We start from the raw sequence: 17,127 nt of genomic DNA, 5'->3' as shown, positions 1-17,127 counted from the left end.
CATTGAGTAGCTTTATACTTATTTATATTGTATTTCCTTTTTGTGAATGGTCTGTTCTTTTCCTTTGTTCTTTTCTCTATTGTGGTTCTAATCACTTTTCTTACTGACCTATAGAAGGCTCTTTATGTATTAGGCATCTTAGTTAGCCCTTCCATGCTATGAGTTGCAAATATTTGATTGTTTTATGACTCTTCATCCTAATTCTGATTAAGCAGTATTAAAAAAACCTTATGTGATATAACTTATCAAGCATTTTGAGATGTATCACACTTTGGTAAAACAGTGGTAACAATGGATATTCTTGTTTTACTCTTAACTTTAAGAGAATACTTCTAGTATTTTCCCATTAAGTATAATGCTGGCTTTGATAATGAGAGAGATAACATTGCTTATTTAGGATTTTTAGATCAATACTTCCAAGCAATACTGGTCTGCAGATTTACATTGCAAGTGCAATATTATGCTACTTCATAATTATAATCTAGAAGCTGTACGCCTTTCTTATGTTCTGTAACAGTTTAAAGAGCATTTTAATAACACATTCCTTAGTAGTTTGATAGAGATTCTGTGTCAGATTGTTTGCAGTTAAACATTTTCTAGGGTTTATTCTAAGACATTTCTCTATTTCTTCTATGATAGTTGATAGCTCTATTTTTTGGAGTCAGTTTGGTAGGTTATATTTTCTTAGAAAATTACTCATGTCTTCCAGTTCTAGGTAAGCAAGCTTACTCTAATCAAGAACATATGGGGAGAGGGCACAGATATACAAAATAAGAAAAAGAAGGTAGAACTGCAGACACAGAAGAAAAAAAGCAAAAAACCAAAAAAAAACCCCAAAACAAAACCACTCAATACCACACAACTAATTTAAATACATTTGTTGTAAATTTGTTCAATAGTTATATATAACTAGAGGCCCGGTGCATGAAATTTGTGCACTATTGGGGTCCCTCGGCCTGGCCTGCAGGATTGGGCCGAAACTGGCTCTCCGACATCCCCCGAAGGGTCCTGGATTGTGAGAGGGCACAGGCCAGGCTGAGGGACCCCACTGGTGCACCATCAGGGCCAGGGAGGGACACGGGAGGTTGGCCAGCTGGGGAGGGACTGTGGGAGGGCTCCAGGGCATGTCCGGCCCGTCTCACTCAGTCCCGATAGGCCAGACCCCAGCAGCAAGCTAACCTACAGTTCAGAGTGTCTACCCCCTGGTGGTCAGTGCACATCATAGCGAGTGGTTGAGCGGCCTTAGCATATTATGCTCTGATTGGTTGAACGGCTGACCGGACACTTAGCATATTAGGCTTTTATTATATAGGATTATAAATTTTGTTTTCTGATCATCATTTTCTATACCTATTGGAAAAGTTATGTAAAAAAAACATGACCAACAGCTCCCAAGCTTCACATATATAGCAATGGCATAAATGTAGAATAAGACAGGTCAGACCTCCTTGTGTACCTCTCCTCCCCACACTATTATAACCATGACACAAAATACCGGGCAGCACAAGTAAAATGGTAACCCCAATAAAAAACAAACAACAACAACAAAAAAACAGATGAATAAAAAAGAGAACAGATGATAATTAATTTTTAGAATTAGAAGAGAACAGTCTTCCATGACAAAATTAAGTTCTCAGGTTCTTTTTTTGTTCCTCGTTTTGAAAAATCTGTTGGCAAGTCCCAGCAGGTACAACTAAGAAAGGTCAAAATATATTTAGAACAATAAAATAAAACTCACTGCTGTTTCCTGAAGCTGTTATAAAATAAACAAAGCCACTATTAGACATGGAGGAAACTGCCCAATTTTTAACTTTTTAAATACTTATCAGAAATGACCAGTAGTTACAGTTCATTAATTTAGACTAATAGGAGTTCACTCAGATGTGATATAAAGAATTTAGGAATTACAAAAAGAAAGGTTCATTATAATCATACATATATAGATATATACATATATATAAAGTTTTTAAAAGTTCAATTAAGGTAACAATTTATTAACTAACCAAAGTTGTTTGAAACATTTTTACAAACAGGTTAACTGACAATTAACCTACTAGTTATTCATATATACATACTGTTACTAAGGTCTGGAATTTCCTATTATGAGAAATAAAAAAATATCCTATTTCATTGGTTTGAATCATCAGTTTCTGTTACTTTTAGCTAAAACATCTACAGAAATGCTTGTGCATGTATCATTGTATGCCAGTTCTATGTTACTCTCTAGTATTATCTTATTCACAATACCCACCATCCAATCAAAAAAAATGAGAATGCAAAGTAGAAAAAAAATGATCCAGAAGCAGACCTATATATAAATCAGATACTGAAATTATCAGATTAAGAGTTTAAATGAATCCCTAGCCAGTTTGGCTCACTGGATAGAGCGTTGGCCTACAGACTGAAGAGTCGAGGGCTCCATTCTGGCCCTGGTTGGAGCTCATGTGGGAGACAACCAATCAATGTGTCTCTCTCGTATCAATGTTTCTCTCTCTGTCTCTATCCTTCCCTCCCACTTTCTGAAAATCCATGGAGAAAATATTCTCAGGTGAGGATTAATAACAACAACAAAAAAGTTTAAATGAAAATTGTGAAACTGAAAAATAAGATGATCTAAAATGAATTCACTATTTTGGTTTAACAGCAGACCATAAGTTAGACCCACACACACATTATCACTTGATTTTCACCAAAGAATCCAAGGTAAATCAACAGAAAAATAAAGTCTCCAACAAATGGTACTAACACAACTAGACAAACGTCTACGCAAAGGAATGAAGAGCAGAAATATGTGCGGTAGTTCCCTAATTCACGGTTTCACTTTCCGTGGTTTCAGTTACCTGTAGATATGAAGCATCCCTCTGCCCAGCATATTCACACTATAGACGCTACCCACCCATTAGTCACTTAGTAGCTGCCTAGGTTATCAAATGGACTGTTGTGGAATTGCAGTGCTGGTGTTTAAGTAACGATTACTTAAAAATGGCCCTAAACACAAGAATACTGATCAACCAAAGAGAAGTCATAAAGTGCTTCCTTTAAGTGAAAAGGTGAGTACAGTAAGATATTTTGAAGAGAGACCACATTCAGATAATTTTTATTACAGGATATTGTTATAATTGTTCTACTTTATACTAGAGGCCCGGTGCACAACATTCGTGCACTGAGACGTGTGGGGGTCTCTCAGCCTGACCTGCAACATCTCCAATCTGGAAGCCCTCAGGGGAGCCCTCTCCAATCCGGGAGTTTCTGTCTGCCTTTGCAATCATATGAGCAAATTGTCTGAGACCCCAAATCAGTTTGGTTTGTTGCTCACAGAATAATAGAGGCATTTTTTTTTTCTTTGCTTCACTGGTGGAGATTTCCTGGAAGTTTTAGGATATCTTCCCTTTAATTTTTCCTAGACACTCTGATTTTACTTATGTCTCTCACCTTTGCTTTCCCTCCATTCCCCATCACAACAGTAACTTGCTCCAGGCTCACTTTGCTCTAGTGTCTAGGACAGGGGTGGGCAAACTTTTTGACTCGAGGGCCACAATGGGTTCTTAAACTGGACCGGAGGGCCGGAACAAAAACATGGATGGAGTGTTTGTGTGAACTAATATAAATTCAAAGTAAACATCATTACATAAAAGGGTACGGTCTTTTTTTTTTTTAGTTTTATTCATTTCAAACGGGCCGGATCCGGCCCACGGGCCGTAGTTTGCCCACGGCTGGTCTAGGAGATCCGTCTGCCACCAAAACTACTATTCCCAGAATTCCTGGTGCTCCCCATGATCTTGGTTTTCCCTTTCTGCTCTGTCTCCGTCCCATGGCCTCCCACTCTGACAAGCTCTCCCTCTCTGCTCTCCGCCCGGCGCCTGTGTATGCAAATTAACCCGCCAGCTTTGTTGGGTTAATTTGCATACTCACTCCTGTTTGGCTGGTGAGCGTAGCAGAGGGATGGTCAATTTACATGTTTCTCTTTTATTATATAGGATTGTCGTTAATCTTTTACTGTGCCTAATTTACAAATTAAACTTTATCCTAGGTATGTATGTATAGGAAAAAAACATCCCATATAATAAAAGACTAATATGCAAATCGACCAAATGGCGGAACAATCGGTAACTATGATGCGCAGTGACCACCAGGGGGCAGATGCTCAACGCAGGAGCTGCTCCCTGGTGGTCAGTGCACTCCCACAGGGGGAGCGCCACTCAGCCAGAAGCCAGGCTCATGGCCAGCGAGTGCAGCGGCTATGGTGGGAGCCTCTCCCACCTCCTCAGCAGCACTAAGGATGTCTGACTGCCGGCTTAGGCCCGCTTCCCATGGAGCAGGCCTAAGCTGGCAGTCAGACATTCCCTGAGGGCTCCTGGACTGCAAGAGGGCACAGGCTGGGTTGAGGGACCCCCTCAAGTGCACAATTTTCGTGCACTGGGCCTCTAGTAGTATATATAGGGCTCTGTATCATCCACTATTTCAGGCATCCATTAGGGGGTCTTGTAACATATTCCCTGCAGATATGGAAGGACTAGTGTATATTCATCTTATTGTTCTTGCCACACACATTTCAGCTATATTATAAAATAGGCATTTGTACACCAATTGGAATCCTTGTGGTCTTTTGTGTCTGGGTTCTTTCACTTAATGCTTTCAAGGTTCTTCCATGTTGTACCATGGATCAGTACTTCATTCCTTTATATGGTTGAACAATAGTCCAATGTATGGACTTAATTTATCCATTCATTATTTGATGGAAAATTGGGTTGCTTCCACTTTTACATGAACACTTGGGATACAAGTTTACCATGGGTGTGTACAAAATTACTTTTCAATTTTCTTGGGTACATATCTAGGAGTGAGCTTGCTAGGTTATATTGTTATTCTATAATTTAATTTTTGAGGAACAGCAAATTTTTCCAAAGCAACTGAACTATTTTATACTTCCACCAGAACCATATGAAGACTCCAACTTCTCCATATCCCCATCAACACTTGTTATCATCCTTCTCTTTTTATTATGACCACTAGAGGCCCAGTGCATAGATTAGTGCACAGGTGGGGTCCCTTGGCCTGGCCTGCAAGGATTGGGCCAAAACCACCTCTGCAACATCCCCTGAGGGGTCCCAGATGGCGAGAGGGTGGTTCTCAGGTGACGCACCCTGGAAATGGGCTCCCTCCTCTCTGGTTCAAGGTGCATCACCCCTATGTTGAGATGTTCCTGCATTGAGTGTCTGCTCCCTACTGGTCAGTGCACATCATAGCTACCGGCCGGTCGGTAGGTCACTTAGCCTTTTATATATATATATATAGATTCCAGTAGGTGTGAAGTGGTATGCCACTGGCTTTCATTTGTGTTTCCCTGATGGCATTCACTTTTGAATGTAGAGTAGCAGTTGACCATCATGGGGCAAACAGGAACATGGTTGATTCAGGAATACAATTCTTCGATATACAGGTGGTTAGAAAGATACATTTGGAAAGCCAAATATCATTTGCAGAAAGACATTTGCATTTCCAATAATCATTAGATTATCTATCTTTCTTGGTTATCTACTACTCTGAACACCTGTAAGTATGATTAGAGTAGAAGCTTCCTTACCTGGAAGTCTAAATAATGGAAGGATTTAAACAATAGAATTATTGTAAAAGCCTGCCCACCCCAACTTCCCCCCACTGCCAATGTTAATTCATTTAAGAATAACTTAGATGATCATACTGCAGAATGCTTTACTATAAACTGTAGAAATTTGTCAGGTTGTAATTTTAAGGTGTCCAATCCTTAAGATACTGACAGGTTGAAATGGATCAAAACAGACAATTACAATGACATCTGTTTCACTAGCAACCTATTAGTTCTGGTGGATTATACATTATTACATAACAGCTGTTTTAAAGCTTTGAGGTGTATAATATTTATTATATATTGAAACGTATTCTCCATTGTGTTTGGAATCGATAGCTAAATTAATTAGAAAGTAATTTCATTAGGTGAGGTACAAGATACTTTTGTAAACAGTCTACTATAATTCAGAACTCACTCTTATGTTAAAAGAGCACTGAAAGATGAGTCACATCCCTTACTTCCAATTTCCTCTGAAAATCTGTTATTGGGCTAATTATGAGCTTTCATCACAGATATATTTAATCACAGGATAACTAAAACTTTCAACAGAATCACAGAATATTTACAAAGAGAAATAACCGAGTGTTCTCAAATTTTTACTCTAACAAGAAAAAATTTTACCAATTATTCTGCTGAGCAGCATATGTTAATTTTTCATGGACAACAGGGCCCTTTGATGGCTCAAATATAATTAATTCAAGATAAAAGTTTTTTTTGATGTGTCCCAACTTCTCTAAATTTAAGAGTTATGAATAACTCATGTGAGTTTCAAATGAGGCAAAACTGGTTATCTAATTGCTAAGGTATTTTGAAAGATTTTTTTTTTTACCTGTATCCATACTTTGGTTCAACTGTTGATCACTTGTTTCTCCATCTTCACTGATATATCCAGGAGGTGGTGTTTCTACAGAAATTTAGAACAAATCAAGTACAGTTACAATTTAATCTCACCTTTTCTCCCAGCTACCAAAGATAACCCAACGAAATGCTCTGATTAACAAACATAAATGTTATATAACATCATTATAAAAAGCAGTATTGGATACTAAGAACTTAGAATTCAGGCTCTGGTCCAAACCTTGTAGGCAAAACCTTAAAGCCTACTTGAAATACAATTGAGCTTTTTGGGCATATTTTCTTAACTATTATTTACATATCTGGCTCATTCTCTTATGTATATTTTCTGGGGCAAGAGCCAAAAATATAACTTCAAAGATACCTCAGTTCTGGATCAGTATATTTCAAAGACATTAGTACCTACAATGTGTTTTGCTTTTTTTTAAAAACTAATGGCCACCATGGATGAGTATTTAGATGACTAAAGGAATCCCCCCCTTGCCCCTCAGCCTCACCACCCACACACACACACACACACACACACACACACACACACACAATTTCAGATTATAGAATAATACAGGCTTACATCTTCCACTAAGTTTTATAGGGCAAAATATGGTAATATATTTCAGGACTGGTCTTGAATTCTACCAAAAAGTGTATTTTTCCAAAGATTTCTAAGCAGTAATTCCTGAATATTAAAGCAGAAAATTAAATTCAAATACAGATTACTGCACAAAACGGAGGCAAAATACTCCCTGAAAATAAATAAGATTCCAGTGTGCCATTTCCAATATGTTTATTCAGGAGGCATATGAATACCTGAATAAGCTTCATGTAAAATAAAAACATTTATACAATTTTAACAATTACAATTTCGAATGAAAAATAAGTTTAAATGATTATCAACAGTTTAATATATACATTGCTGGAAGTTTTAAGCAATTCAAATAATGCAGACACATACTTTAAAAGAATTCTGTAATTACACAAGGAGGAGAGAGAAGAGGGTTAATGGTTTCCTTCATTAATCTTTTTTTTTTTTTTTTAAATATTTGTATTGATTTCAGAGAGGGAGAGGGAGAGATAGAAACATCAATGATGAGAGAGAATCACTGATTGGCTGCCATCTGCACACCCCCTCCTGGGGATCGAGCCCATAACCTGGGTATGTGCCCTTGACCGGAATCGAACCTGGAACCCTTCAGTCCACAGGCCGACACTCTATCCACTAAGCTAAACCGCCTAGGGCTCTTCATTAACCTTTTCAATCTCCCTCCAATAAGCTAACTACAAATTTTAACTCCTTAATATCAAACTCTTAAGTGTCAATACCCCAAAATTTTTAATACTGAAATTCTAAGAATACCTTCATATGTTCAAACAACGAAGAATATGAAAGAGTAATATATAACCATTATGCACTATTTCAAAGGTTAAAGGTGATAAAATTAAACAGAGTTAAGCTTTGCTAGTCTAACTGCCTATGTCTCAAATTTTAAGTAGAAATACTTTTAAATACTTTATCCTAGTTTATTCTTCACCATTTTTATCTGTAAAATAATAATAAAGTCATTAGCATTTTGGAGAAAATATTAAATTTTCTTTAGAAATGGAATAAAAAGCGAAACCTTAGGTTTTACTATCAGTCAGAGCTGGGTAAACCCCACTGTCCAAAAAAACACAAATAGGTACATTTCATTTTTTATTTCCTTCTTTGTAAAATACCCAAATCTAAACAAATAAAGAAAACACAAGTCCAAACATCTCCACAAATGAAAGCCACTAAGCATTTTGATTAACATCCTTCCAAATAATTATTGGGTACATGGTCTTGTAAGAGTGTATGCTTACTGGTACCTCAGTTTCCTAATATTGCTAAGTCCCACTTCAAAGACTTAAAATGGCTCTCCCTCTCCTCATGCCACACACACAACTCTAGTTTCAGCAAATTCTCTCTAGGAAATGTCCTGTTTTAGTCCTATTTTCCCCATCATCCTAGCCCTCATACTGCATTCCACTCATCACTACTTCCTAACTTAAAAAGTTTGTTTCCTAGCAACCCAAAGAGCAGTCTTAAATTCCTATTTTGTAATAAAATAGTAATTAAAGAAATGCACATTTAAACAATCAGAAGATACTTTCTAACTTTAAAATTAACTATTTGGAAAAATCCTTATGTCTTAAAAATTGTCTTCAATGAACAGGCATTATCTTCATGATGAAACACATTAAAGAAATGTTTTATGTGCTTGAAAATCTAAGTTCCTTACATATTTTCAGTTGTATAAAAAAATAAGAGTGGGATAGAGGAATATTGCAAAAAGAAAAAAATTAACACCAAAAAATCCAATGTATAGCTTAATCTTCATCCTAGTATACCTTTAGTTTCTGCTAAAAAGGGGAGGGGCAGAAAAGTAAGAAAACATTAGTAGTTCTCCTAAAAAATTGTGAAAATTTAAGGGTAGGCAGCTACCGTATCATGGAATATGTTGTTAGATCCCATAATACAATAATTAAGGCAGAAGTTACTGAGGCCCAGATTAAAAAGAACTAAAATACTTCATCTCCCACAGAAATGTTACACCTCTCTTAAACATTATCTATGAAAGTAATTATTTGGTCAATTTTTAATTACATTTGTTTCAGGAATAGTTTTTTCCTGTATCATTTATTTTGCTTACATTCTATATCTCTCTTAGCTTCAACAACTAAGATAAACTTACTAAGATCTTTTCTTTTCTGCTTCTCAGAGTACTTTGATTAAAGCCACTGCAAAAGAAAATGAAATATAAAGTAAAACTTTTCTCCAGACAAAAATGTTTAATGTACTAGGTTTATACATTTCACAAAAAATAATCACCCAATAGATCATATTTTTCTATTTAAAATCCAAAAGAATTTTTTAAAAAGTCAAACCACAGCTTACTAATACTTGAAAGTTTATGAATAAAATTTGTATCTATCCCAATTTTAGGAGATTCAGAAAGCAAAATACCTGGAATGTAATTACTCTGTGGCTCAATTCCCGCTGGGAAATTAGTGTTTTCTGGGATGGAGTGGGTATAATCATCCAGAGGCGGTAGTTCTGTTAGGATCTCAGTGTGCCGTGGTACTAACACAGGAGGCAAAACTAAAAAGTAAAAACAATCCAAGTTAATGGCAAGGAGCAAGGGGTAGGGAACAGGACCTTTATTAAAAGTTTTCACACACAAAAAAAGAAAGTAGCCTGCTTAATTTTTAAAATTTAGGGTCCACCTATTTGGTATTATACAAGTTATTAAATTGACAAATCTGATTATGATTTTAACTTACCATATAGTTCACAATAATTTCCAAGACCCAATTTATCTTGTACTTTTCGGTACTAGGTGATCCTGGTAATATTATATTACCATGAAAAGTTAAAAAATCCCCATTAGAAAGGTTGCAAAAAGATTTATAAAATCAAATTTTCTAAAAATACAGCTATAGTCTTAAAACGTTTCAAGTTCACAGCTAAGTAAAGGTAAGTCTTTCTATGAGTTTTACTAAATTGCTTAGCTAGGAATAACGTCATTGAAATTCCTTAAAAAAAAAACCCCCAAAAAAACCCCAGAGAGCAAAATGAAAACAGTTAATGCAGCAGACAGGTAAACAGATTCATCAGCTTATTTCTAAGCAGACTGGAATTTCCTATACTTCGATGTGAACTAAGATGCAATTCCAAGAAACCATCTTTTCCACTAAGTTATATTTTCGATAAAATATTTTTTTTAATTGTAAAGTATTTTTAATGACCACCAAATAATATACTGAATTTAAGGTAATTTATTAGAATCTTACACCAAAATTTTCCTGGGTCAACTAGAGATAATGAACACCTTATATACTTAAGTTCAAGCATTTAATTTTTTAAAAAAAATCTACTTTTCCTACCTGGTGTCTCAACTCTCTGGTAGTGGTAAGGGTTTACACATACTTCATCCTTTTTAAGATTAAAAGCATATTCGCAGTTTTCAATTGCTTTGAGTTCATGATGACTATGAAGATCAGGCCAGCGCCATAATCGGCAATATATAACGTGTGGCAGTCCTTTCCGATGAGATACCTGAAGACGACCATCAAGAGACCTATTGGGAAGCAAGGGGAAAAGAAAGGTGGGAGCTTTAAAAAAACAGAAATAGTCAAATGGACTAAATTAGTACAATAAAAGCATAAAGAAAAAAATGACAGACATTCAGTTAGTTTTAGTGAATACAAGGAAGAAAAATGTACTGAATAATATACTGAATTTAAGGTATTTTATGGATCTGATATAAAAGAAAGCAGCAGCTCTAGCAGATGTTTCTTAAAACATGTTACACAAATGACTTCAGTGTCAGTGAGTGGATAACCATTTGGGAAAACTAGATTTTTAAGTGTATTATATAGTTACACTTGAAAAACTTAGTCAACTTTTATCTTTAATAAATCAAACTGTTATTTAGGGATTCTTTTAGGGGCATTAATTCTGTAGGTGACTGAATTATCAAAAAAGGAACTACTGTGAAGAATGGTCAATACCAACAATGATATAAAACTTACTCAAACTAATGTAACTCATTACCCAATTGTGATTGTATTGAGTACGGGGAGGTATTATTTCTATAGCTCACACATAAATGCAGATGGTGATGAGTATGATGAGATGAAATGGACAAATACCAATATGTTTAAAAAGAGAATGAGGTGATTAAAAAAAGATAAAAAAACAAGTTAGCCTTGTGTTGTGTTCAGTAATCAACTATGTATTTATTAGTATACAGATGAGATTAGTATACAAGAAATGTAGCAAACCTGGTTATGTATCTATTTAAAAATTAGGCCAACAACAGATCTCAAACTGAAATGAGAATATAGTTATCAGAGTTTCTATTCTTTAGGGGATTCAATAATTTAAAGATTCAAAATTAGAATTTCATTGATCAAAACTTCAGCTGAAACATTTAATAATACTTTTAATATCGGCAAGCAGGTATTTTAAATGCTATGCCTTATTTTACATTAAGGTAACATCCTAGGCAAAATTATATTAAGCAACCCCACTATAGGTCTTCCAAATACCCCCCGCCCACAAGATTGCTAGGATTTGACAGAGGGCAGAATATTCACCTGGTTTGTTCAGAGAAGCTGTAAAGGCCTGTTGTATCCCACTGATCTATCGTATTTGGTGTACTCAGTCCCCAAATTTCAGAGCAAGTGCTGTGCATAAATTGAAAAACAAAAAATTGATGTGAACATGGAAGCATGGTTATTCAAAATACCATGATGTAAAACATGAAAAATGTACAGAATACTTCCTTCACTGAGAAAATATACATTGCTTCATGTTTTCACAGGCATTTAGTACTGATTTCTATATTTTCTATATGAAGGAAGCCAATAAAATGGAACATGTGACTCCAGATAAGTTATGATTATGTTTTTAAAATGTGAACACCAATGCTCTCTAGCTTAATGAAATCATACCTATAATGTCCTTTTCAATTTCCTCTACTCACAACAAAAGATCTAATACCTATGTCATTAGCCTTACTAACAGTGCTTTATTTTATAATCCAGTTTTTAAAAAAACTTATCTAAACACAAATGTCAACTCATATTTTAAATACAGGAAAAATTCCAATTAAAACAGACATATATCTACAGTTAAGATGTTCAAGTTATTTGAAATACTTATATATTCAGTTTTACAGAAATTATTGGTCTTTTATCACAACAAAGGACAAGGAAGTAGATTGTGAAATCATTCTAATGTAGCATACCATCTTAAAAGTTTTAAGAAATTTCTATAAGGACTAAAGATATGTGAAAGCACCAAATTCTTAAAAGATAGTATGAATATGAAAAATTTGTTGTATCTAGTTTTTTGTTGTTGTTTTTTAATCAGTATACCCGAAAGCCACAGAGCAAAAAGAGCTCAACATTTTTCTCCCACATTCCTTTTCAGAACCTGGGCAGTCTAGAGATAATTTTCCCTGTTTCCCCTGTTACTATTGCATTTCACAGTAACTTCTCATCCAGGGGAGAAGGGAAGAAGAGGAGCTTAAAAGCTGTCTAGAATGAACTCTTGACCACCAAAGTGTCTCAGGTCCTAAGTTTTACTTCAAAAAATTAGAGTCAAAAAAGGTAATTAAATTCCAGATGTACACACTACTAATGAACACTTCAAAGGCAATAGTGAAAAGTGCTGTCTTCCTGTAGCTGGGCAGCACACATCCATCACGTGGGGTGCTGGGCCTCTTGCATAACCACTGGGATGCAGAAACATCTCATGCCATGCTTTGGGGCTACAGTAACTGTAATTCTAGACAGTTTAAGAAAATGTATTTTTGGACACTCTCCAGCACCTTGAGATATTTTAAAGATTCTCTGGGTTCTTAGGCTGCAGACATCTATCTTTCATTTCCCAAGCTGCAAGACAGAAAAAGCCCAAAAGCTGGAAGATAATTTAGAACTTTTCTTCCCCCGACCCCTAAATGTATACTGACTAAAAAACCATAAAATAAATGGTTCTTTTATTTAAGATAGTTGTCAAATAGCTATTGGAACAATATAGCACCATGTAGTTTAAATTACAATAAAAGCAACTAAAGTGTAGAGTCTTATGAATCTAAATTTAAACCTCAGAAGGAACAGGATACAACTTACTCTTCTTTCTTGGACAATAATTCAAGAAAGGTAATTAACAAAAGATCAGACCAAAGGGCTATTCTGCTCTTATGAAGACCAGGCTGAACATTTCACTCCAATAACTCTGGCACTGACACAAGAACCAGAATCTAAAAGGGCATGAAGAACTAAAGTTGTGCTTTATTCAAGCTTTGTTAAAAACATGCAATCAGTTTAGAGGCAAACAGACCTAAATCCCAACTTTAACTCTGATACTTTCCAATTGCCATCATAGGGTATTAAGCCTCAATTCTATCCACTTTTATATCTCTCTCACAAAATTGGGAAGTTTATTTGAAAATAAATTTACTTCTAGTTAGTAAAATTTTTGCTTGGTTATATAGGAAAAAATATTTTTAAAACGAATTAATTTATAATAAAATATACAAAGCATCTAGGAATAATGTAACTATAAATGTGTCAAAACTACAAAAGTAACATTTTAATTATCAAAGAACACAAAAGTAAACTGAACAAAGAAAAATACATCTTCCTACAAAGACAACACCATAGTGACATCAATTCTGCCCAATTTATATAATCAATGCAATCTAAATTAAATGTTAATAAGTTTTTAACCCAGACAAAATTATTCCAAAAATAACATACCAAAATAAACAAGAATGATCAGGAAAACTCTGACAAAGAAGAGTAGAGACTGGCCCTACCAAATTCTGAAACGCATTAAATCCTCAACAATGAAAGCATTATGCAATTAGCAAAAGAATACACAAGTAAAACAGAAAAGAAGTTCTGCCTTTGAGTATAGCCTTTATTAGGCAAAACTTCCTTTGGATAAAAAGGATAGCCTCTGAACGTAATAAAATCAACTATTTGAAAATATAATAAAATCAACTACCTGAAAATAGTTGATACCAAAAACAAATAAAAATGGAAATCAACCTTTGTAAGAGAGAAAACGTATTGGATGAGAACTGCGTTTGTGGCTTTGTACAACCAGTGGCACCCACGGTCTAAGCTAGGCAGGGTAATTAGACCTTAAGCAGAAAACTGCGTTTTACTGACCAGCAGAATCAGACAAGGGAATTGGAAGGGGGCTGGAAAAAGAACAGGAAAATCCTGTAAGGAAGGAGCAACAGGGGGAAAAACATCAATATATGTGTGAACTCTGCCCAAATCCTTGTTGACCCCTAAATTACACATGCAGGAGAGAAGGTGGGAGACTGCTGAGAACCAGCACTTGGAAGTCCGAAAGAACTCAGCTGAGATTTAAACTGTTACTTACATCAGAGGCAAACAATCTGGACAGTGAGGCCACCCAAAACTATCAACACTCTTCAGAGGAAGATAACAGAATTTAGAGTCTCTACAATGTTCTGTCCCCCAAATCCACTATAAAACCACAAATTACTAAACATGTGAAGAAATAAGAAAATGTTACCACTTAGTCAAAAGAGAAAAGAGCCAGCAGAAACAGACCCCCACCATGAACTATCAGACAAGGTTTTACAGTAACTATTATGAATATGTTCAAGGACTTAATGAAGAGATGGGAATCTCAGCTTAGTAATAGGATCTATAAAATGAACCAAATGGGAATTCCAGAACTGAAAATTACAAAATCAGAAATAAAGAATTACCCTGACTGTTGGAAGAAGAGACAGTGACTTTAAAGATGGATCAATAGAAATTATCTAACTAGGAAAAAACAAATTAAAAAGACTGTATAAAAAAATAAACAGTCTCAGTAACTTGCAGTCCCAGAAAGAGGGGAAGCAAGAACAGACCAGAAAAAAATATTTAAAATAATAATAGCTGTAACAGTTTACAAGTATGTCCACGTTAGAGTCTCATGCAAAGTCCTGCAGTTATCATCCTATATAATAAAAGGCTAATATGCAAATTGACAGAACGGGGGAACGGCTGGTGCTATGATGTGCACTGACCACCAGGGGGCAGACACACAAAACAGGAGCTTCCCCCTGGTGGTCAGTGCACTCCCACAGGGGGAGCACTGCTCAGCCAGAAGCCCTGAGCCAGGCTCACGGCTGGTGAGCGCAGTGGCAGTGGCAGGAGCTTCTCCTGCCTCTGCGGCAGTGCTAAGGATGTCCAACTGTCAGCTTAGGCCCACTCCCTGTGGGAGCTAAATTGGGTCTAAGCGGTCAGTCAGACATCCCCAAGGGGTCCCAAACTGTGAGAGGGTGCAGGCCGGGCTGAGGGAACCCCCTGAGTGCACGAATTTTGTGCACCGAGTCTCTAGTCATCTACACTAATAAAAGAGAAACATGGTAATTAGCGTACGACCGCTACCCTTCCCATTGGCTAATCAGCATATCCTTATGCAAATTAACTGTCAGCCAAGATGGCGGCTGGCAGCCATGCACTGAAGCGAGCAGGGAGGCTTGCTTGCTCCAGTGACGGCGAACTCCAACGTTCCCCGCCTCACTTGCCGGCCTCTCAGCTGCAACTCTAAGCAACTATGTACTATGTTGCAAATAAGAAGCTAAACAAAACCCCAGAAACCGGCTTTCATTCAGCCGGGATTCAGCCAGCCAGACCGCAACATTGTATCGATGCTTTCAGCAGAGAGGCCTCAGAGCTAAAGCTGGCCCAGAATAAAAAAAAGAAAAAAAAAGAAAAAAAGGAGCGGTTGGGAGCTTCAGTCACCCGCTTCCGGAAAACAGCCCTCAGCCCCTCACCCAGACTGGCCAGGCACCCCAGTGGGGAACCCCACCCTGATTCAGGACACCCTTCAGGGCAAACCAGCCAGCCCCTACCCATGCACCAGGCCTCTATTCTATATAGTAAAAGGGTAATGTGCCTCCCGGCACCGGGATCAGCGGAGCAGCAAGGCTCCCGGCACCGGGATCAGTGTGACAGGGGGCAGCGCCCAAACCCCCTGATCAGCCCTGCTCTGTGCCTGATAGGGGGGAGCTCCCCAACCCCCTGATCGCCCTGCGGCTCTGTGTGTGACAGGGGGCGGGGCCACAACCTCCCTATCCACCCTGCTCTGTTCGTGACGGGAAAGGCACCCCAACCCCCGATCAGCCCTGCTCTGTGCCTGATAGGGGGGAGCTCCCCAATCCCCTGATTGCCCTGCAGCTCTGTGTTTGACAGGGTGTGGCACACCAACCCCCTGATCGGCCCTGCTGTGTGTGTGACAGGGGTGCGGTGCCCCAACCCCCCACCCCCACCCCACGGGCCCTGCTCTGTGTGTGACAGGGTAGAGCCATAACCTCTCCATCGGCCCTGCCCTGAGTGTGACAGTGGCGGTGCCCCAACCCCCTGATCGGCCCTGCTCTGTGGGTGATAGAGAGGGGCGGCCCCAACCCCCCTCCACGGGCCTTGCTCTGTGTGTGACAGGGTAGAGCCCATAACTCCCCATTGGCCCTGCCCTGAGTGTGACAGGGTGCAGCGCCCCAACCCCCTGATTCGCCTGCTCTGTGTGTGACAGGGGGCGGTGCTCCAGCTTCCCTATCGGCCCCTACTCTGTGAGTGACAGGGGGGAGCTCCTCAACCCCCTGATCGGCCCTGCTCTGTGCGTGACAGGGGGGAGCTCCCCAACCCCCTGATCGACCCTGCTCTGCGTGTGACAGGGTACGGAGCCCCAACCCTCTGATGGGCCTGCTCTGTGAGTGACCAGGGGGCAGCGCCCCAACCCCCTGATCAGCCCTGCTCTGTGAGTGACAGAAGGCAGCGCCCCAACCCCCTGATTGGCCCTGCTCTGTGCGTGACAGGGGGCAGGGCCCCAACCCCCTGATTGGCCCTGCTCTGTGAGTGACAGGGGCAGCGCCCCAACCCCCTGATCGGCCCTGCTCTGTGCGTGACAGGGGGTGCGCCGCAACCTCCCCATCGACCCTGCCTTGAGTGTGACAGGGGGCGGTGCCACCAACCCCCAAATCGGCCCTACCCTGAGCGTGACTGAGGGGGGTGGGCATCGAAACCTCCCGATCCGCCCTGTTCTGTGCATGACGGGGGCGGCGCCCAACTCCCCAATCGGGCCTTGCTCTGAGCCTGAACAGGGG

The 17,127-nt window shown here is 38.6% G+C and overlaps 1 protein-coding gene across 6 annotated transcripts in view; it reads right to left on the bottom strand.

The window, feature by feature from the left end:
* SMAD2 (SMAD family member 2) overlaps positions 1-17,127 on the bottom strand; it is a 36,866-nt gene that overhangs the window by 13,632 nt on the left and 6,107 nt on the right. For 4 of the 6 annotated variants that reach the window (XM_023750858.1, XM_023750859.1, XM_014452535.2 and 1 more), the window contains exons 2-5: positions 11,582-11,671; positions 10,367-10,560; positions 9,447-9,581; positions 6,438-6,512 (exon numbers count right to left, since the gene is read on the bottom strand). In XM_023750858.1, coding sequence (XP_023606626.1) covers positions 6,438-6,512; positions 9,447-9,581; positions 10,367-10,560; positions 11,582-11,671 — 494 coding nt within the window. Of the gene's footprint in view, positions 1-6,437; positions 6,513-9,174; positions 9,221-9,446; positions 9,584-10,366; positions 10,561-11,581; positions 11,672-17,127 lie in introns of those variants that run through there. The other 2 variants (XM_023750857.1, XM_014452536.2) reach the window with 2 other exon arrangements.

Source organism: Myotis lucifugus, unplaced genomic scaffold (assembly GCF_000147115.1).
Source record: "Myotis lucifugus unplaced genomic scaffold, Myoluc2.0 scaffold_16, whole genome shotgun sequence".
In the NCBI taxonomy this organism is placed as follows: Eukaryota; Metazoa; Chordata; class Mammalia; order Chiroptera; family Vespertilionidae; genus Myotis; species Myotis lucifugus.
Note: the sequence above shows the minus strand (reverse complement) of the source record. Positions and strands in the feature narration are given on the sequence as shown.